Source organism: Syzygium oleosum, unplaced genomic scaffold (assembly GCF_021117445.2).
Source record: "Syzygium oleosum isolate NSW1041296 unplaced genomic scaffold, Sole_v2.1 Sole_v2.01, whole genome shotgun sequence".
In the NCBI taxonomy this organism is placed as follows: Eukaryota; Viridiplantae; Streptophyta; class Magnoliopsida; order Myrtales; family Myrtaceae; genus Syzygium; species Syzygium oleosum.
The window spans coordinates 35,436,222-35,458,445 of NW_026607485.1; the positions used below are offsets into that span (position 1 = coordinate 35,436,222).

At 40.9% G+C, this 22,224-nt stretch overlaps 1 protein-coding gene and 1 pseudogene across 1 annotated transcript; one reads left to right on the top strand and one right to left on the bottom strand.

The window, feature by feature from the left end:
* The first annotated feature begins 272 nt into the window (after positions 1-272).
* Positions 273-17,153, top strand: LOC115680780 (uncharacterized; annotated as a pseudogene).
* LOC115678861 (UPF0481 protein At3g47200-like) lies at positions 17,151-20,583 on the bottom strand. The gene is made up of 2 exons (XM_056319105.1): positions 20,392-20,583; positions 17,151-18,677 (listed from the first exon to the last, which is right to left on the bottom strand). The coding sequence occupies exon 2, from the start codon at positions 18,597-18,599 to the stop codon at positions 17,280-17,282; it is 1,320 nt and encodes a 439-aa protein (XP_056175080.1). The 5' UTR covers positions 18,600-18,677; positions 20,392-20,583; the 3' UTR covers positions 17,151-17,279.
* Positions 20,584-22,224: the final 1,641 nt, after the last annotated feature.

A 22,224-nucleotide genomic window follows, 5' to 3' on the forward strand; every position in this document is an offset into this window, starting at 1 on the left:
CACTATTGGTGAAATATTTTTCGTTCTACTAGAGATACACTAGATCGAGTAGACGCCCAAAAAAGAAATATGAAGACAGTGGGCTCACATGAATTGTTACATTAGTACTAACTGCTTGCCACATCATTTTGAAAGATAATTTAGCATTGCTAATCTTAGTATTCTAACATTATTCTATGATCCTAAAGTGTTCCTTATGCATATCATCGGTTACGACTGTTCAAAGGGGCGGAAGAGTCGTGTGATCTTTGTCGTTTCATTCTAGTCTCTACTCCAAAGGTCTTCGCCCACCACAATACACTAAACAAACCTCTAAAGTCTACTTAACCCAACACATCTTGTATATCCTTGACGACGAAGAAACTCACAACTAACTTCAAATTACTCTCCCGAAACTCGCGACATAGGCTGATCTCTGCCATCTACTCCAACTCTCTTGCGAGGCCAATCTGGTGAATAGCAAAATCTTCACATCTCGAACTCTTCTGTTCTTCTTTTTGTTCTCTTCCTTTTCTCTCATTGTCGCCAAACTTCATAGACGGCAACATATTTTACATCCATTACCGGTACGTTGTTGGATTTTGTAATGCATATACATGGTCATACGTTACATAGAGTTTCATTTTGGCATGGATGAGAGTGCTCCCGTCTGCACCGGTAACAGACAAGCAGATGAGGCAAAATTTTTCTGCTTTTGCTCTCATATTTGTTGGGAATTCAATACAAACTAGGCAACTAAGCTAAAATCCACCTGATCTCAGATCAAACTTAATGAGAATCACAAGACAAGGAAAGAAATGAAATTCCATATAATAAGGTGAACATGTGCATAAGAAGGAAGATCTCTTCATTAACTAATGTGAGAAACAATCTTTTAATCGACGGATATACCTTCCTTCTTGTTTTGGCAGCAACTAACTGGCAAAACAGGAAAAGGGAACGCCCCCAGATCCAGCGTCAAGAAGAAAAGAAAGAAATTCCGCATTTTTTCAAGGGATAGAGGTGGAGTTAGCAAAGTAGAGAAGGTCACTACTGGAAACGAAGGTAAAATAATTGTTCGCCACAAAATGTTTGCTGCTAATCTGCTGAGTCAGTAAGTTTCCTTGATCTCAACAGGCTCATAGTCCCACTGCGTTAGATTCTCCAATAGCCATGCATATATTCAGCAACTATGCGAAAGTATATATATCAAGTAAACATTATCAGCCTCTCTTGTTTAGCAAGTGCAAATAAGAAAAATAAAAGATAAGTTCTCTTCTAAATGAAAGTACCTAGCTCTTTAAGAGCTTACCTGGGATTGTAATAGTTTCTTCTAGCCTCTGGTGCTACAGTTTTGCTGTCTCTGCATATAGAAAACAACATGCGACAAATGGTGAGCGTTTGTAATTTGGCAGTCTAAGACCAACCACAGCCCAAAAGCTTTAAAAGCACGCAGGTGCTCCCTGGAGCGCGAGTGTGTGGCTTCTGAGTTGCTTCCAGAACTCCGAAAGCTTTTGCTTCCTAAGCTGCAATATCTTCCAAAAGCCAAAAAGCACCCTAAAAAAGCTAAAGCTATAGCAGAGAAACACTCGCAAACATCCACTCCCCCTTGAAACTATTCTAAAACTTTTAGGTCTCAACTCACAATTTTGTCCTAGACTCACTTATTAAGAAGTCAGTCTACAAGCTAAAAGTCTAACTGCTATTCCTGCACATATTTTTTGTCATCTATATTGTTCTTCTGAGGATGAAAGAGAACCTGCTGAGGGCCTAATTTACACTAAAGAAAAAAATTTAGCAGACAAAACTCATTGGACAAAAGAGTAAAATACAAGCTACCCAATGTATTTTAAAACATTTATCAGTTGTAGTGGAAGTCCTGTGTAAACCCGAGACTCGAATTTTAATTCTTAAGAGCACATCTTATGCTGCTCTTGGATTTGAGCAACCGGTTACTAAGGACTTGAATGTTGACGATATCTCCAAGAAATCAGCATTTGTTGGGACTGTGGACAAAGAAAAAGCAGAAGAGAGGACCTGGAACAAAAACATAAGAAGTATGATCGGCTACTCTCCCCTTCCCAGCCTAAAAGCAGCCATGGTAAGAATCACAAGGAGCTGCCTAAGTTGTTATGCTCTTTCTTTCTTTTGGTGTACTGAATCTTCAGTTATCTATATAGGTAGGAGCTCCTAGTTAATATTAAATAAAACTTCAAGTCCTCAACCTATAAAGGCCAAAGCAGAGAAGTTGCTTCTCCAAACTGTCCCCCAGAAAAGCTTTGACCTGAACTGTTCTTGGAATTAAGTGAAAACACAAATAATTGACATATTTGTGTGCATATGTTCATCTTTTCACGAAAGTCACAATAATAGCAATTGCAAGAATCCATATTATCACTAAGTTGAGGCTACTACTAAAGGCTTGGGCTGAAGTTCCTGAAAGAAAGCTGTTTGTTTCAGCTAAGTAAAGAGTATAACGCCAACAAACAATACCCATCTTTTCATGGCATGACCCATTTTGCAATTCACATGAAAACATGGACTCTCAAAATCTCGCACTAGCTTTCCTCGTATTAATTGGCTCTGCTCATCAGTACTAAAGACGTTGAGGTTGAAAATGTTCCAAAGAAATCAGCAGGAGTTGAGGCTTTAAAATGGGACCAGTAAAGTTACAAGAGAGGTTCCAGGAGCAGCAAGAGCACAAGATCGAGAAATATGACCAACTTGTCTCTCCTGCCCGGCTAACCAGCAACCATTTAACAGGAAAGGAATTAACAAAAGTTGCTCAAATGTATAGTGAACATTCGTTTAGAAACCTAGATCGTCCAATGTAAAACCAAAACCAACAAAAATTCTTTGAGCTGTCCTCCTATTAATTGGCTCTGCTCATCAGTACTAAAGACGTTGAGGTTGAAAATGTTCCAGAGAAATCAGCAGGAGTTGAAGCTTTAAAATGGGACCCAGTAAAGTTACAAGAGAGGTTCCAGGAGCAGCAAGAGCACAAGATCGAGAAATATGGCCAGCTGGTCTTCCTGCCCGGCTAACCAGCAACCATTTAACAGGAAAGGAATTACCAAAAGTTGCTCAAATGTATAGTGAACATTTGTTTAGAAGCCTAGATCTTCCAATGTAAAACCAAAACCGACCAAAATTCTTTGAGCTTCCACCAAGCACGAGGGACATCTACATCGACAGTATTCCAAGGAAATCACCAGTCATCACAGGAGAAAAAGGGTGTCGCGACCTCCCTAAACCGGCCCCGCCGCCTAAGGGGTTAGGCTAATGGATTACTAAGTTAAACCTAGCTCGAGCTCTCCCAAGCTCATACCAATTCGCGACTTAAGTTAAAGTTATTAACATGGAAATCAATTTCACCTAGGAGTCGCCACTAATCAGTTTTTGGTGGGTCGATTAGACACCCAAGCAAAGCAGGGAGAAATGCTTTACTTCTCGAACCGGAGATTCAATGGGTACGGGGACTTGATTACACTAATTGACCAACTAGTGCCCTTTCGGTACCTAATCTTGCTCAATTCACCACCTAACGTGTTCACACTAACTGGGAGTTTAAAAAATTCATTCCTAACCAAGCTAAGGGAAGCAACAATCACTACATGAACCTAACATGCATAATCAACCACATGCGAGTTTAAATTAAACATACAATTCAAAGCGTGCGAATCAAGCGAGGAGCAATCAAACATACGCTAATCACACAAAAAGGGAGAGAAAAGCAATTCTGAAACCCAATTTCCAATTTTTGGATTTTCGAAATTTTTCTATTTTTTTTTTTTAAATTTTTTTATTTAAAAAAATAATAATTCCCTAAATCGGCCTATGTTCGGTTTACGTGAACATGAAACAACTCAGAATATGAATATTACGAGAACCGGGCTCAAATCAACCGTTTCAAGATCGAAACTTGGTTTGGGCATTTCGTCGAGCATTTGGTGTGCATTAAAATGCCCCAAATGGCTTCCTCGAGCCATATTCGTGGCCTTCAATCTTACTCCGTGTGTAATATCAAGTGGAACCAAAGTATCAAGGTTATATTATCACATGCAAAGAACAAGATTAACTAGAAATCACAACCTAAAACGCACGAGAATCAAGTTGGAATCGGCCTCCAATATGTGGGTTCGGGCTGCTTTTGCAAATTTGGGTTTAAACCCAGGTCAAGCAAACCTGTTGCATGCCCAGGTTTAAGCCCCGACACTCATCACGTGCAAGATCTATGGGAAACATCACTTCATCTGAGAGAATATACGTAACATCTACTTTTAAATGAAGCAAACATCATGGAGAATGATCAAGCGAACACGTCGAAACAACCCCCCCAAGAAGCATACATGCATGGTTCATAATGACTAGCCATGAATCAATGTGGGTTAGCTTGGCTTTTGACTCAAGTTGCAAGCGATCTCATGGTTCACACGGGGCTTCAAAGACCAAACCAAGTGGATCTCAGCCTAATTTGTACACCCATATAACATTCATCAAGCTCACGAAGGTAGAAAACGCATGCAAAGAGGAGTAGCAAGTCAAACATTTAGGGCTCATGAAGGAGCTCTAACACTTAGAAAAATTCCAGCCTCAGAAATCAGTTCTCTGGGCTGGTTTTCTCTTGATTTTTTCATAACTAAAACATATTCAAAATTGAACAAAAATACATGTAGGATACTCACCTTGCTTCCTAGTTTCTCTTTGAAGTATCCCTTGGCCGAGGGAACCAAAAACCTGTCTTCCAAGGGCGCGGGGAACTAGGCTTCTTCAAACTGGAAAATGAGATCTGCAAAGAAGGAACTGACAACGAAGGTTTTTGTTGGTCTCCAAAACCAGAATCAACGACCTCCTTTTCTGACTAATTTGACACTAACCCAAACTAGATGTATTCTAGTTTAATTTTCAAGTCACAGGTATCCTCATATATTCCTCATGTCTCTCAAAAACTCCCACTTTCCCTCACCAGTAACCGTCTGACTTCAACACTCAGAAGATTTCTGGGTCTCTCTTGACCCGAGAATGGGCTGCTTTTCGAGGGGATTTTGGGTGGCTTCCCGACATCCATTTGGGGCGTGCGACCTATGGTTGGAAAGCTCTTTGAATGTAGTTCCACTCTCTAGTTGAAGGTTTTCGCTAATTTTTTCTCGAAGTTCACGAAAATCTCACTTTCCTCTCCAAAAGTCAGTCTGGAACTTTTCTGGGTTTGTTTTTTTTTAGTTGCGTCTGAGGGTGAGTTTTTGGAACGACCGTCCACTCCCTTCCTCTTGTCTCATCCCTTTATTTTTATCCCCCAAAATAACGTGCTTCAGAGATCCTATCCATCGAATCCAACCCGATTTTTAGCCCGTGATTGCCCACTTACCAAGCCTGCAAACTGAGTCTCTTCACCAACTTTCTTACTCCAAAATCATCATAATTTGCAGCTGTTGAGTGAGCAGGTTTGACTGAGATTATCACGTGTCTTCAGCAGCTTATCCCTGGCAAATTTTTGTCCATTTGCACTCCTAATGATGGTCTCACACCTCGGCCAGAGTTCACGCTGATCGGCTGGCTGAGTAGGATATGGTGGGGCCACAAATTTGGCTACTCAGCAGCCTCGAATTGAGACCAAATCGTGGACCGGTTTTTGGAAGCTGATTTAAGTGCTTTAATCCATTAATTTGGTCGGAATTTTTGATCATTTTGCAAGTTGAAGTATATTAGTTTAAGATGATAATCAGAATCTGCAATTTTCCATGCCCAATTTTGCAGGAAAGTCCCTCAAAATTAGCCATTTTCTTGCTCGAGGATGCCCGATTTGAGCCAATTTAGTCCTTTTGGCTTGATCTGATCAATTTTACCTTGCCCGTTTTCAATTTCAAGCTTGATTAGGGTTAAAAATGATGATTTAAGGGCTTGGGGGCGAATTTTACAAATTTTGCGATTTGGTCCCCCAACTTTTGGAAATTGCATTTTGGCCCCAATTTGCTGGTTCATTTGCAATTTGATCCCTCAGGTCTTGGCTAGCTACACTCGAATCCTTGGCCCTTGCTCTTCCGTTTTTTTTTTTAGTAGAATAATTCCAAAATATTTTTGTGGAAAAACAAGTTCCAATTTTTCGAAAATGATTTTTGGGCAAAAAAATTTAGGTGTCAACAGCTGCCCCTCTTTGAAGGGGAGCTCGAAGAGGTTCCCTTCAAAGACAAAAGACACCTAAATTTGTCAGCGGAAGGCAAGCGAAAGTTGGCTTTACGCACGAGAAAAAAATAAAATAAAATAAAATAAAATAAAACAAAAATAAGATGAGAATAAAATAAGTAAAATAAAATAAGATGAATAAAGTGTGGTTTAAAGTTGGACCACAAACTTTTGGAAATCGTGGTTTAAGGTGGAACCACAAACCTTTGAAGCGTGGTTTAAGGTTGGACCACAAACCTTGGAAGCGTGGTTTAAGGTTGGACCACAAACCTTTGAAGCGTGATTTAAGGTTGGACCACAAAACCTTTGATGCGTGATTTAAGGTAGGACCACAAACATTTGAAGCGTGATTTAAGGTTGGACCACAAACCTTGGAAGCGTGGTTTAAGATTGGACCACAAACCTTTGAAGCGTGGTTTAAGGTTGGACCACAAACCTTTGATGCGTACCTGGGTTTACATACCTGTAGGTTGGATCGGATTGCTCAAAGGCTCTTTGCCAGCGAGGCTTGAAAAGATTCAGTGAATGAGCACTCGGGTTCCTCACCCAAGGATTTGATAGATTGTGCCTAAGTTTCTCACGAAGGACTTGAGGTGCCTAAGTTTCTCATAAAGGATTTGACATAAGGAGCATGGCTCAGGGACATACTTGTGAAGGCCTCATTTTTTTTTTCTTCTCTTCTCTTCTTCTCCTTTTTTTTATTTTTAAAGAGAGTAAACATACTTACCTGATGTTCACAAGAGATATAAAGGAAACTCCGGGCTGCAAAAGCTCACCGTGCAAGGAAAAACACTCTAGGCTGCGAAAGCTCACCAGGTCAATGGGGTGCTCCGAATCGTAAAAGCTCACCGTGCAAGGAAAAAGACTTTGGGCTGCGAAAGCTCGCCGGATCGATTGGGTGCTCCGGGCTGCAAAAGCTCACCGTGCAAAGAAAAAGACTCTGGGCTGCGAAAGCTCGCCAGGTCGGAGGGGTGCTCCGGGCTGCAAAAGCCTACCGTGCAAAGAAAAAGACTCTGGGCTGCGAAAGCTCGCCAGGTCGAAGGGGTGCTCCGGGCTACAAAAGCTCACTGTGCAAAGAAAAAGACTCTGGGCTGCGAAAGCTCGCCAGATCAATTGGGTGCTCTGGGCTGCAAAAGCTCACCGTGCAAAGAAAAAGACTCTGGGCTGCGAAAGCTCGCCAGGTCGAAGGGGTGCTCCGGGCTGCAAAAGCTCACTGTGCAAAGAAAAAGACTCTGGGCTGCGAAAGCTCGCCAGATCAATTGGGTGCTCTGGGCTGCAAAAGCCCACCGTGCAAAGAAAAAAACTCTGGGCTGCGAAAGCTCGCCAGGTCGAATGGGTGCTCCAGGCTGCAAAAGCTCACCGTGCCAAGAAAAAGACTCTGGATTGACATTTAGGGACTAAAACCCTGTAAACGTCGAAAATTCCGCCTAGGGATTAAAATCCTATGAGCAGCTAAGATCCCGCCTAGGGACTAAAACCCTATGAATGGTAATAGGAACAACACCTTGAAGGAACGCCTAGCGACTAAAACCCTATGAACGTCGAAGATTCCGCCTAATGGCTAAAACCCTATGAACGGCAATAGGAACAACAGCTTGAAGGAATGCCTAGGGGCTAAAACCCTATGAACGTTGAAGATTTAGCTTTGGGACTAAAACCCTGTGAACAGCTAAGATCCCGCCTAGGGGCTAAAACCCTATGAACGGCAATAGGAACAACACCTTGAAGGAGCGCCTAGGGACTAAAACCCTATAAACGTCTATGATTTTGCCTAGGGACTAAAACCCTATGAACAACAAAGGACGCCATACCGTGTAAGAACGGACTTTTGGCTACATGAAGAGGTAGTGCCGTGTAAGAACGGACTTTGATCGAAAACAAAGCCATACCGTGTAAGAACGGATTTGTGGCTACATGAAGAGGTTGTGCCGTGTAAGAACGGACTTTGATCGAAAACAAAGCCATACCGTGTAAGAACGGATTTTTGGCTAAATAAAGTCTCACCATATAAAGAAATAAACTCTGGGCTACGAAAGCTCGCCAGGTTGAGGAAAAAGACTCCGGGCTACGAAAGCTCGCCAGGTTGATGGGGTGCTTTGGGCTGCGAAAGCTCACCGGGCAGGGAAAAAGACAAACTCTGGGCTGCGAAAGCTCGCCAGGTCGATGGGGTGCTCCGGGCTACGAAAGCTTGCCAGGCAAGGAAAAAGACTCTGGGCTGCGAAAGCTCGCCAGGTCGATGGGGTGCTCTGGGCTGCGAAAGCTCGCCGAGCAAGGAAAAAAGGCTCTGGGCTGCAAAAGCTCGCCAAGTCGATAAGGTGCTCCGGGCTGCAAAAGCTCACCGTGCAAAAATTCTGGACTGTAAATATATCAAGCAAAAAGTTTCCGAAATGGCCATTGCACATCTAACGAAATATGTTATAACAGGTGCTCTGATAGGGAAAGCATACCAGGCGAGATCGATGTTATTCGAATGTCATGAATGACACTATCAAAAGAATGCATTCACGGAGAAAGTGTTGATTGCATGAGTGAATCAAACTAAATTCAATTGTTTGGAAAACAGTCAATATCATTCAATATCACAAGATTGTCATTAGGCTTGAGGAATGTCATTAATCATCAAATTCCCTTAGGAGAAAATCTTTTGTCAAAATGATCTTAACTCGTGAAAAGGGCTTGTTAAACATGCCAAACAAGAGCTCCATAGTCGGAAAGGGCTTCTCACAACTCTCAAGAAGGCTGTTTGATCCCATCCATTAATGTGGGAAATGGTCTGATCACTCAGTATACCTCACATGACCACTGTCGAAGGTTTTGAGAATCATTCGCAATAAGTACACGTTGACCAATCTAAGAGGTCTTTCAAAGGACCGTAATGTAGATTTGGTCACGGTTTCAACAATGGATAAGCATTATCGGCTAAGGAATGAAATAATTTTCAATCAGCATCTCCATCAGGTTTACAAGTCAAGAAACCTTAAGATGAGATAAGATAACTTTGCCCCCACTTCTTCAAGCGATAGCTTGTTTGGGAATCCAAATTTCTGCTTAAACCATCCCAATCCGAAGAGACTTTGGAGAAGGTTATAACATTGGTTTGGGTAAAGGCTCAAAAGGCTCAGAAATTTTCAAAAGGGATTTAAAAGTTGGTGATCACCATGGCATCATTACCATATCATCCAATCTTTTCGAGGACACTTGCCTTTTGAAATCCAATTTGTCTCGAAAGTCCATTGACTAATCATTTCAATACAAGAGCTTTGCTCTTTTCTCTAATGACTTTTGCATTTGCAATGATTTTCTTTTCATGCATGCATTTTGCTTTTGACACTTTTCCCTCACAAAAGGATTCTTTTCTTGATGCTACTTTTTCTCTCTTTTTTTTTTTAAAAAAATGGGCATTGGCCTTGCTTTTACTAGGCACACTGCTTTTTCATGCCCCCTAGTTTTCATTTGACTTTTCATTTTTTTTCTGAGCTTTTAGGACTTTCGAGATGTTTTTCACATTGTCTCACGAGTATCCATTGTCTTGATAAATCACATGCTTTGTCCCGGTATAGGGAGATAATCACCACTTGGGCTTTAGAAATGAATATTCAGGCTCAACTTGGCTAAACAAAGGGTATGAGTGTTTGGGTAGAGAAATGAATGCTCTTCTTCATTTTGGGATGTTTCGAGCTTCCACAAGGATTCACCTGAAGTTACCACAAAAAGATTGATACCAGTGAGAGCAAAGAAATCTTTTTCATCTTTTCACCAAATGATGTTAACCAAAATCTCCAAATTTGCCCCAATTGTGGGGTGGTTCTTGACAGGGGTATTTTGAGAATTCTTCACATTTAAAGGCTCAAATGGGCTTAACTATGATCACCTGTAGTGTATAGGATATAAGAAGGAAATGCCTCTTTTCATTTCGATCTGTATACTATTCGCGAATGAATCTCTCGTCCTTAAACAACACGAGTTTCTCTTTTTCGCTCCTGTCAAAGTGTTTACAGGACGTGTTTGAGAATGGTTTGCCTTTCCTTATCTTAAGTGTTTCTCACTTGGCATAATTAACATCTCCCTTTCATTTTGTTGAGATCATCACGGATTAATTAATCTCCACAGGGAATTTTGATTCAAAATGAATGATCCGCCAAGCATCAAGGCGATTTTTGGACAAAGACGATATTCAAAATTTTCGTGAAAAGTTTGCTTTCACAATTCTACTTTTGTGCTCTTTTCTCAAATACATCATAAACTCCCCCATTTTTTCATGAAGAAAATTTTCATTTGATTTTCATTTGAATTTTGGAAGAAGGGTACTTACCTGCGGCATGGCGACTTGGTAACCCTGTAAAGAATTGGAAAGAATGTGTTAGTTAAAGACACTTTAAGGATTAAAAATTTGGGAACGATACAACATTACCCCTCGTTTGCATTTGTCCTTCAGGTCTTTGATGCTTCCTATCAAAGGAAAAGAGAATTATATCAAAAATTGTATTAAAATGGACAATTGGAAACGATACAATTTACCCTTCATTTGAATTCGCCTTCTTGGGTGTTTGACAACTCCCTTCATTTGAATTTGCTTCCTTGTATGTTTGGGAGCTCCCTTCATCCGCTTTCTTCGCCTTGATTTTTCAGCATTATTTCGATATTTAAGGGCATTGTCCCTTGGATGCTTTGCCCCATCTATTGCATGTTTCCTTGGTAGGAGGTGTCGCCTCCACGGTCAATGTGTGCCTTTGTCTATAAGAGAGGAGACACGTTAGTTCAATCCCAAAATTGAATTGGACTAATTTAGGAACGATACACCCTTTTTGTGTTGAATCGAATGACTCCTCTTTATCATGCATCATGGGTGAGGATTATTGCCCTTTGAGTGACCTGCCCTGTTTATCACCCCCTTCAATGTGTGTTGCCTCATCACATTATTTCACCTGCAAAACGAGAGATGGCACCAGTCATTTCCACTCTCAGTTGAACTAACTTAGGAACGATACAACTCCTTTTATGCTGACGTGGATGGTTACGCCTCATTGTATTTTCTTAGTCGAAAGTTTTGTCGTTGTGGTCCAGCACATTTCTTGATTTTGTGTTGAACCAATAGACTTCATTTCATCATGCTTCCTCGTCGGTGGTTGCTACCCCTCAGGTGATTTGCTCCATTCATCATCTTCTCTTTCCATCATATCCATCATCAAGCCACCTTCCCAACTTTAAGTGACTAAATAGATTGTCACTCAAATGCCGAGAACATTGGAAGAGGTATTCCAACCATTTCCGAATTGATCCCATAAAAACAGACTGAATAACAATGCTTCTCGCCTTGGTCAACTTTCCACTTAATGATGTTAATCGATAGAGACATGGCCTCTAGCAACATTCTCAAGGCTCTTGAATTGGTCATACTGAAAACCTTGTGCATTTCTCGAGATAATGACTGACACCCCATGGGATCATGCGTATGAGCAAGCTCCAACCCTTCATTTATTGTTGGAGGTTCTTGAATTGAACTGGTCATTTTTCGCATCGTATGCCTGCCATGGTTTCCCTTTATGTACAAGGTTGATAACTTGAGTCCAACATCGAGGGTCGCAAACAAGGACATATCTCAAAACAGAATGCTCCGACAGATTGCAAGGAGTCGTTTTACAAAAATCAGTTTGCAAGTAATGTTCGCTCTCCTCTATAGTGACCTTGAGAGGAGCATAACAAGTAAACATTAATTGCCTGAATCCAACGAGCTTTGTGGCTAGAACATACGAATGCTTGAATGCCTTCCCCAAAAAATTAGAAGCCAATAGCCAGGAATTCAAAAGATTGGCTAAACCAATGGCTACAGAAGAAGAAGAAGAAGGTCCCCACGAGACGGTGTGACCACCCGACCTTTTCTCTATACAACTCAATCTCTTGCTTTGCCATTTGGGCGAATCTCTTCCTCGAGGCATTGATTTTGGTGACAATGAAGGAAGACATCGTTCTACTAGGAAGTGAAGCATTTGATTTCTGTCTTCTAAGGGAGTAATTGCCACGACAGTTGGCGATGATTTAATTTCTGTCTTCTAAGGGAGATAACCACCAATTTTCGAAATTGTCCATTGTCACCTGCTCGTGAGAAAATGTATGAACAAATCAGTTTTGGAATAAATTGATTTCATTGGAACGATCACAATTTACCATCCTAGAATGCTTCTCTGGCGCTTCCATGAAAATTCAACCCATATGGATAGCTTGCGGTATCTCCACTTGGACCCCAGCAAAAAACTGCTTATGAACTTGAATTTGAGTTGCAAGATTTACAAGAACATTCGATTGGGTTCGCGATCAAAACCCAAAACGCAAAACATGATTCCTACTAAGAATAAAGACGATGACAAAGTATAAGAAACTCTTGCATAGAAGAGTACAATAAACAAATCTCGTCCTAACTTCTAAGTCCACTTCTTGGCGTGCCCAAGCATGAGAATTTTAAGGAGTGACCATCATGTATAACCTGCAAAAGGAAGACAATGTCAGTATGGAAATGAAAAAATTGATCTCTCATTGAGGCCGTCTCTTATAGTGAAAGCGAGGTAAAAAATACTTTGCCCCCGAATCCCCGTTAACGAGGGTTAAGTGTTTTGCCACCGTTTCACTTGTAAGAGAAAGTATCATTGAGAGATCATTCCATGGTTTATCAATCAAACGCCCATTTGGATTTTGCAAGCCAAAATAGTTCCAATCATTTAAGTTCGAGAAATTCTCCTACAAATTTGTGACTTTAATTTTGAAAATTTCACCTATTAAAATGTGAATCTACTCTTGAAAAAATTTCAATTTTGAAATATTCAAACATCCAATATAATTTCAATTCGACATCTCAAATTGCAACGTTGACTTTGAAAAATTTAGTGACAAAACTTGATCTTAGACCCACAATTGAAAATTCCGACAAGCCAATAGTTTTATGGGGTCAGATGAGAAATATTGGCCTATGTCGCATGTAGGAACTTTCTTATTATGGGTCTAAATCATGTTGGGCATTCAATTGATTTCCATGGATTTTACGAAAACAAAATTTCAATTCAAAGTGAACTAATAATGAGAGAAATCATACTTACAACGGGTGATGATCGTTTTTTTTTTTTTTTTAAAACACAAAGACACGCATATGCACCTGTGAGGTTCACTAAAAGGTGGGATTCTAAAGGCTTACGGTCCCCATCCCAAATAGATCAAAAGAGTTTTCCCCACTCCGTACTTGCGTCGGACAGTCCTCTTTATCACTTATTCGAAGATGAGCGGGACCAAAAGGGGATAGCCATGGGTCCTTCCCCGCACGGTTTCCACACTTTTGGCACCTCTTATGAGTTTCCTAAGGCGATCGGGGTTTTAGATCGCAGGTTGTGCATTTGAAGTGTAGTGCTAAAGCAAGTAAAAGCATGCACAACAGTTGATATCAAAACAACACTTCTAATTTCATTCACATACACATACACCCTTACACCAACCTACAAAACAAACACGTCAACAATCACTCCACCCCTTATAACTCCCAACCTACAAAACCATTTAACACAACGTTAGTGGACTTACCTTAGCCTTTACAATGCCCTGCCATAAGATCATGTTAGTTAACCAGCAATCAAGCTATGCTAGGCCTAAGTCCTCAAGTCCCCAGCGGAGTCGCCAAGCTGTCGCGACCTCCCTAAACCGGCCCCGCCGCCTAAGGGGTTAGGCTAATGGATTACTAAGTTAAACCTAGCTCGAGCTCTCCCAAGCTCATACCAATTCGTGACTTAAGTTAAAGTTATTAACATGGAAATCAATTTCACCTAGGAGTCGCCACTAATCAATTTTTGGTGGGTCGATTAGACACCCAAGCAAAGCAGGGGAGAAATGCTTTACTTCTACGAACCAGAGATTCAATGGGTACGGGGACTTGATTACACTAATTGACCAACTAGTGCCCTTTCGGTACCTAATCTTGCTCAATTCACCACCTAACGTGTTCACACTAACTGGGAGTTTAAAAAATTCATTCCTAACCAAGCTAAGGGAAGCAACAATCACTACATGAACCTAACATGCATAATCAACCACATGCGAGTTTAAATTAAACATATAATTCAAAGCGTGCGAATCAAGCGAGGAGCAATCAAACATACGCTAATCACACAAAAAGGGAGAGAAAAGCAATTCTGAAACCCAATTTCCAATTTTTGGATTTTCGAAATTTTTCTATTTTTTTTTTTAAATTTTTTTATTTAAAAAAATAATAATTCCCTAAACCGGCCTATGCTCGGTTTACGTGAACATGAAACAACTCAGAATATGAATATTACGAGAACCGGGCTCAAATCAACCGTTTCAAGATCGAAACTTGGTTTGGGCATTTCGTCGAGCATTTGGTGTGCATTAAAATGCCCCAAATGGCTTCCTCGAGCCATATTCGTGGCCTTCAATCTTACTCCGTGTGTAATATCAAGTGGAACCAAAGTATCAAGGTTATATTATCACATGCAAAGAACAAGATTAGCTAGAAATCACAACCTAAAACGCACGAGAATCAAGTTGGAATCGGCCTCCAATATGTGGGTTCGGGCTGCTGTTGCAAATTTGGGTTTAAACCCAGGTCAAGCAAACCTGTTGCATGCCCAGGTTTAAGCCCCGACACTCATCACGTGCAAGATCTATGGGAAACATCACTTCATCTGAGAGAATATACGTAACATCTACTTTTAAATGAAGCAAACATCATGGAGAATGATCAAGCGAACACGTCGAAACAACCCCCCCCCAAGAAGCATACATGCATGGTTCATAATGACTAGCCATGAATCAATGTGGGTTAGCTTGGCTTTTGACTCAAGTTGCAAGCGATCTCATGGTTCACACGGGGCTTCAAAGACCAAACCAAGTGGATCTCAGCCTAATTTGTACACCCATATAACATTCATCAAGCTCACGAAGGTAGAAAACGCATGCAAAGAGGAGTAGCAAGTCAAACATTTAGGGCTCATGAAGGAGCTCTAACACTTAGAAAAATTCCAGCCAGCCTCAGAAATCAGTTCTCTGGGCTGGTTTTCTCTTGATTTTTTCATAACTAAAACATATTCAAAATTGAACAAAAATACGTGTAGGATACTCACCTTGCTTCCTAGTTTCTCTTTGAAGTATCCCTTGGCCGAGGGAACCAAAAACCTGTCTTCCAAGGGCGCGGGGAACTAGGCTTCTTCAAACTGGAAAATGAGATCTGCAAAGAAGGAACTGACAACGAAGGTTTTTGTTGGTCTCCAAAACCAGAATCAACGACCTCCTTTTCTGACTAATTTGACACTAACCCAAACTAGATGTATTCTAGTTTAATTTTCAAGTCACAGGTATCCTCATATATTCCTCATGTCTCTCAAAAACTCCCACTTTCCCTCACCAGTAACCGTCTGACTTCAACACTCAAGATTTCTGGGTCTCTCTTGACCCGAGAATGGGCTGCTTTTCGAGGGGATTTTGGGTGGCTTCCCGACATCCATTTGGGGCGTGCGACCTATGGTTGGAAAGCTCTTTGAATGTAGTTCCACTCTCTAGTTGAAGGTTTTCGCTAATTTTTGCTCGAAGTTCACGAAAATCTCACTTTCCTCTCCAAAAGTCAGTCTGGAACTTTTCTGGGTTTGTTTTTTTTGAGTTGCGTCTGAGGGTGAGTTTTTGGAACGACCGTCCACTCCCTTCCTCTTGTCTCATCCCTTTATTTTTATCCCCCAAAAGAACGTGCTTCAGAGATCCTATCCATCGAATCCAACCCGATTTTTAGCCCGTGATTGCCCACTTACCAAGCCTGCAAACTGAGTCTCTTCACCAACTTTCTGACTCCAAAATCATCATAATTTGCAGCTGTTGAGTGAGCAGGTTTGACTGAGATTATCACGTGTCTTCAGCAGCTTATCCCTGGCAAATTTTTGTCCATTTGCACTCCTAATGATGGTCTCACACCTCGGCCAGAGTTCACGCTGATCGGCTGGCTGAGTAGGATATGGTGGGGCCACAAATTTGGCTACTCAGCAGCCTCGAATTGAGACCAAATCGTGGACCGGTTTTTGGAAGCTGATTTAAGTGCTTTAATCCATTAATTTGGTCGGAATTTTTGATCATTTTGCAAGTTGAAGTATATTAGTTTAAGATGATAATCAGAATCTGCAATTTTCCATGCCCAATTTTGCAGGAAAGTCCCTCAAAATTAGCCATTTTCTTGCTCGAGGATGCCCGATTTGAGCCAATTTAGTCCTTTTGGCTTGATCTGATCAATTTTACCTTGCCCGTTTTCAATTTCAAGCTTGATTAGGGTTAAAAATGATGATTTAAGTGCTTGGGGGCGAATTTTACAAATTTTGCGATTTGGTCCCCCAACTTTTGGAAATTGCATTTTGGCCCCAATTTGCTGGTTCATTTGCAATTTGATCCCTCAGGTCTCAGCTAGCTACACTCGAATCCTTGGCCCTTGCTCTTCCGTTTTTTTTTTTAGTAGAATAATTCCAAAATATTTTTGTGGAAAAACAAGTTCCAATTTTTCGAAAATGATTTTTGGGCAAAAAATTTAGGTGTCAACAAAGGGAACTTAAAAGAAAAAAATGGGGAGAAAAGACCAACACGTATGTGGCGTCCTGCCTCTCCCCAGGGTGGCAGCAACGAGATACAGTATGCAAAAGAGAGCCCACACAACCAGAAGAAGAATGAGAAAGAGGTAATATTCTTACGACTAGATGAAATCAAGCATATCCTTAGAAGGACTTGTTTAATCATTGTTACTCTCCTACTTATTTCCAAAGATTCTAAGAATTTTCTCATGAGAAAAGTACTGCTATTATCATTATTACTATTTGGTGATTGAGAAAAGTTTAACTGTGCATGGGTGGGTGCTCTAGAGATCGAGCACCCTGGTTCTTAGGACCAGACTGCATTGTGATGACTGCATCCGGAAAATACAGAAGCGCATTTCAAAGTGTAAAGGTGAGATGGACAATAAGCACTGAGTCATTCATTGAGCTGCAACTCATTCTAGTCTCATAAACTCTAAGAATTATATGCAGTAAGAGTTTCACCCCTTAAACATATTGTTCAAAATGAATATACAGGGTTAACATTACTAATGATGGAAATCATGAAGGAGGTCGATAATAAGCATACACAGCAAAGAAAGACTTAATTGTCATGAGAACAAGAAGTATGAATGCTGCTACAGCTGATATGAGAGACCACCGCGTGCTGAAGTAGGTGTTCTTGAAGCCGGCCCAACGCACTCGCCAGTCCTTCTCGCTGTACGCATTCACATCCTGGAACACCTGAGATAAATAGTTCCTGCGGATGTCGAACACAACATCTTTCCCGATGTTGCTGAAGAAATGGGCAATTTGCTGATATGTGCCAAAATATTTCTCGATGATCATGCGGTCACACAGGAACCCGACATCTGCCGGTGTGTTAAGGAGGCAAGCCATGAAAGTGGCATAAGCTGTGACATGCTTGGAGGAGCCCCTGTGGCACTGCTCAAATGCAATGAAATTGAGGAAGAGAGAACTCAGGATGTCATCGAATCGAAGTCCTGGAATTTCCAGGACACCATTGCTGAATTTGATGTCCATGAAGCTTTCACAATGGGTCCGCTTGAACTTAATTCCTGCCAGGTGGAGCTTAGTCGCGGGCTGGATCAGGTGAAGGTGTTTGTTTGGTCTTTGTTTTGTTTCTGGAGAATCCGGGTTGATAGTCAAACGGAGGAAATTAAGCAGATGTTCTCCTTCCCAATCGGAGTACTTTGTCAAGACGGCGTCTGCGTCTGGTCTGTGAAACGTGCGGTTGAAGCAACTTAAGGCGAGCTTGGATAGAGAAGGATGGCTCTCATTCCAGGACCCCACCGTCAGATCGAACAGAGCTTTAAGAACGAACCAAGGAATCTGGTTCTCAAGTTTGGCAAGATCCCGCATGAGGAAAGGCAACACCCAGGGCTGGGTCAGTAAGGGGTCATACCCTGGATCGGTGTGGCCTGCCAATTTACCGTAGGACTTGCAGAACAGTTCAATGATGAAGCAACCATCCAGTACCATCATCCCAATGAGCTCATCGCTGTCGAAAGCTAAGGCCTCGGAATAACAGTTTCTTATCTTCTCTTCCATTGGTTTTAAAGCCTCAGCGAAGTGCCTTAGCTTGTCCCTTCCTTGGTTGGCTCGATTGATCAGATCGATGGAGAATCGCCGCTTGTGCTCTTGAATCTTTTGAAACTGCGGCTTTCCGTGGTGGTAGGGGCCGATGGGGACCATGTTAGGCTGGAACGCACTCTGATTGCTCTCGAACAGGCATTGAGGCACTCTAAAGATGCAAAAACCTATCCCAGTCGCAATACTACCCTCGGTAGTTCCAACATTGATCGCATGATCGGAATAACAACCGCTCCCGGCAGTTTGGCTGTGGAGAGAATCCGACATTTGTGTTTATATGGATGATTCTTAGTCTTGGCTTTCTTCTAGTGATGGTGCTCGAACATCGTGGCTTTGTCACGCCAGCTGCACAATAGAATCCAGAAAACGTGTGGTGTGAATTACCAGTTACAACACAGTAATCAAAATTTAAAGAGATATCCACTGATGAGAGACAAGAATTTCTCAAAGCTGACTTTCAATAACCTAATAATCCAGAATAACCTTGCGCACTACAAAAAGGCACTAAAATGCACAAATTCATATACCATGGTCTTCTGCAGTGCAGTTAGACTAAAAGATAAATCATGCTCAGTCATTTCAGGATTAAATATGACATATATCAGCCTGCGAACAAATCTCAGCACCAAATTGGGATTAGCTTCAAATAAGCAGGTTTAACACTTTGGCTATGCCAAACAGAACTTATTGTGTACAAAGAAGGTGTTAAAAGGTTAAAACTTGATGCTCTCCACCATGATACATGAATGTATACAGAAAATCAACAACTAGCTATCATGGCTTAATGGTACTATAATATAGTGTACGACTCAGCCAGATCAATAATTGAAAATGCTATGAGCCTATGTGGTGCTTTAAAAGCAGACAAGTGACTTGGGAAGGGTCAAACAGAAGTCTGCATATCAAGCTAGGAGGTAGACCTTAACGACTGTTTAATTATACCCCATTTTGGTTCATTGCTGGGGTTCAACTCCAGCACACCAAGCTAGGATGCAGACCTCAACATCTGTTTAGAATGCTTGATGGTGCTCAGTTAACTTAATATACTTGTGACTCATTGTAAAGGTTTGCTAAAGTACATAAGTATTCTTGAATAATGATTAGATAGCCTACGAAACTACAGATGACAGCTAATGTCCATTGGATTTTTCAATGTACACTGCTTCAGGAACCTTACACTGCATAATCAGTAGTTAAAATGTACGTCCAATCAAGTGAAGCTGCAACAATGCACCATCTATGATAGTCAAAATTATAAAATATTGCGATTAATCATGTTTACTATCAGAACATAGAAGCTCAAATTCCTCAAGCAGCAATGGCACCCCAAGAAAAAAGAAGTCACTGGAGTGCGGAGAAAAGATAACTAAGATGAGAATCTGGCAAACAAAGATTAGAAGTGGCTAGGTGTCATGAGACATGACCCATGACCCACCAGCATGTACATCTAACAAATGTTGAAACTATGATCTCCAACATGTCGAGCAAATAGGTTCTTTCCTACACAAATGCACATTGCCTTCAACTGTAATTCGATTTAAACATGCAAGCATCAAAGGAAGCTAACTAAGGAAGTACTAGCATTGAAAGACGCGTCAAAGATGTCAGTAACTACTAGTTTGATGCAATTCTGAATTCGGCTCTGCCAGTCCAGTGCTAATGCCGCTAACAGAAAGAATATCAAACCAACAATTTAGTTATCTCATCAATTTCAACAAGTCCGTTCTCTCTTCACCGCAATCTTCACCCCCATATGACAAATTCTAACGGAGATACGCAACACCGACGCAAACCACCTATATTCCCCCGCTGTGAAACATGCACACGAAAGTTTCCATTTTTAACTCTCATTCCCAAGTATTTTTTTATTGTTGAGAAACCCATCCAGGTAACTATTTGCTCTATCCAATTCCAAAACTTTGGCTGCAAAGATACGATATAAGCCCAGTATTTATGCAGTTAAGGAACGGCTCAAAATGCAGACCAACACACAAATTGCCGACGCTATCTCGACAATTCCACACAAGCCCACTTGTCTTAAAGCCAAAAATCTTCATACCCGCGGTCTGAATTCCGACACGCGCGCGACCTTCATGGCAGTGAAACTCCGAGACGCGGTCATCTCATTTCTGGAGTCCCTCAAGACGAAAACACACGCACCAGAAGCACCCCACTCGACAGTCGAATTGCTGCTAAGCTGGAGCGGTCCTGGGACTCAATTCAAAGAAGAGCGGGACAACGAAGCAAAAGGGACCGCACTTGTAGTAATGAACCCGATTCCGACAACCAACGAGAAACCCTAGGTAAAAGCGAAGAAGGAGGAGGGTACTTTGGATTGATTGGGGAACTGCCACGTGTAAGGCCAGCGAGGGAGGAAACAGAGTAAAAAAAAAAAAAGTTAATACCACGAAAACTCCGAAATTAATATATCTATGATAATTTTATCTCAAATTAATATTTTTGCCACTAAAAATCTCCAAACTGATACATTTGTGATAAATTTACTCTTCGTTAGTTTCCGTTAAATTGGATTAATATCACAAACAATCACAAATTGGGCGGAGGGTAAAATATAAAATTGACACATTAGTCAACTATCGCGTGTCATTTAACAAAGGAATTTGACAATAAAATTTAATGAAAATAAACTAAGGATAAATTTGTCACAGGTGTACCAGTTTGGGAATTTTGATGATCAAAAAATTAGTTTAGGGTAAAATTGTCACAAGTGTACTAGTTTGGAGTTTTTCGTGGTATAAACCCAACAAAAAAATAACAATCGTGAAACAATTATCTCTCGCTTGTTTTCTTTCAATGGAGTACTCTAACTTTCACATTTTTGCAATCAAGCCCTTCAATCAATTATTATTTCTAAGGGAGCTTCGATGGTTCTCTAACCTGTTGTGGTCGCGTATGTTTAATTGTTACTCCTATGTAACATCACAGTACTCACAAAAACTTATAAAAAAATTTACGTTCAATGGATGTGATTTATTTTGATTTGATTTAACGCTGATAATGTCTCGAAGTACGAGTACCGAGAGGGTAACAAGAACCTCATTATTACTTATATCGTCAAGTTGCTTATATGGCAGCTCTAAATGAAATGTTTTCTTTCCTTATCATCGACTATTGTTACGTTTTTTAGGAGACAAGACCTCTTGGTTTGTACACCAAGACTAGAATTTACTTAGAGAAAGACTCTCTATGGCTTCTATCATGCAGTGGTATTCTAAATTTGCCTATTCAACTACTGATTCAACTTCGAATGTCGTCGAGCCAAGTGCCTCACAATTAGGGTTTTCGATATTCGAAAATTCTTCCAATTCAATTTCAATTTAGGAAATGAAGTATTCAAGTTGACTCGCCTGCCTGGTCGCGTTGTTTGATTTAGTCAAGGTTGGCGATCGCATTTGTCTAGTTTCATTGCCAAGTTCTCTTCGTGGTGCGCCACTCTTGAGCTTCTTCTTTGGTCCTTTCTATATTGAATGTTTTTCTTAAACTCTCTATTTTATATACGATAATGTACTGCTCCTAATTCTCGAATTGAGTAATAGACAACCACATCAAGTGAAAGTTAGTCCTTTTAGCCTCATAACCATTCAAGAGTTCGAACTAGTTTTATAAGTTCCTTTTGTTGGTCTTTCTCCTCGAGACATTCTATATTTGACACGTAAAATTGATGCAACACTAAAATAACAAGAATAAAAAAGCAAAGAGAAAAATATTCATACATGCACCTAACCACAAAGATGGGAGGGCTTGAGAGGACGTTGCCACCTTATGCAAATACGCGTTGCGACCTTCACCGAGGATGGTCGGTGCATCGCTAGGGTCCTGGCCCCTTTTATCGGGGAAACGAGAGGATCTAAGGTTCATTCATTGCATAAGA

Coding starts and splice junctions, on each gene's coding strand:
- LOC115678861 (XM_056319105.1), bottom strand. CDS start 18,599: ATGTCGGATTCTCTCCACAGCCAAACTGCCGGGAGCGGTTGTTATTCC.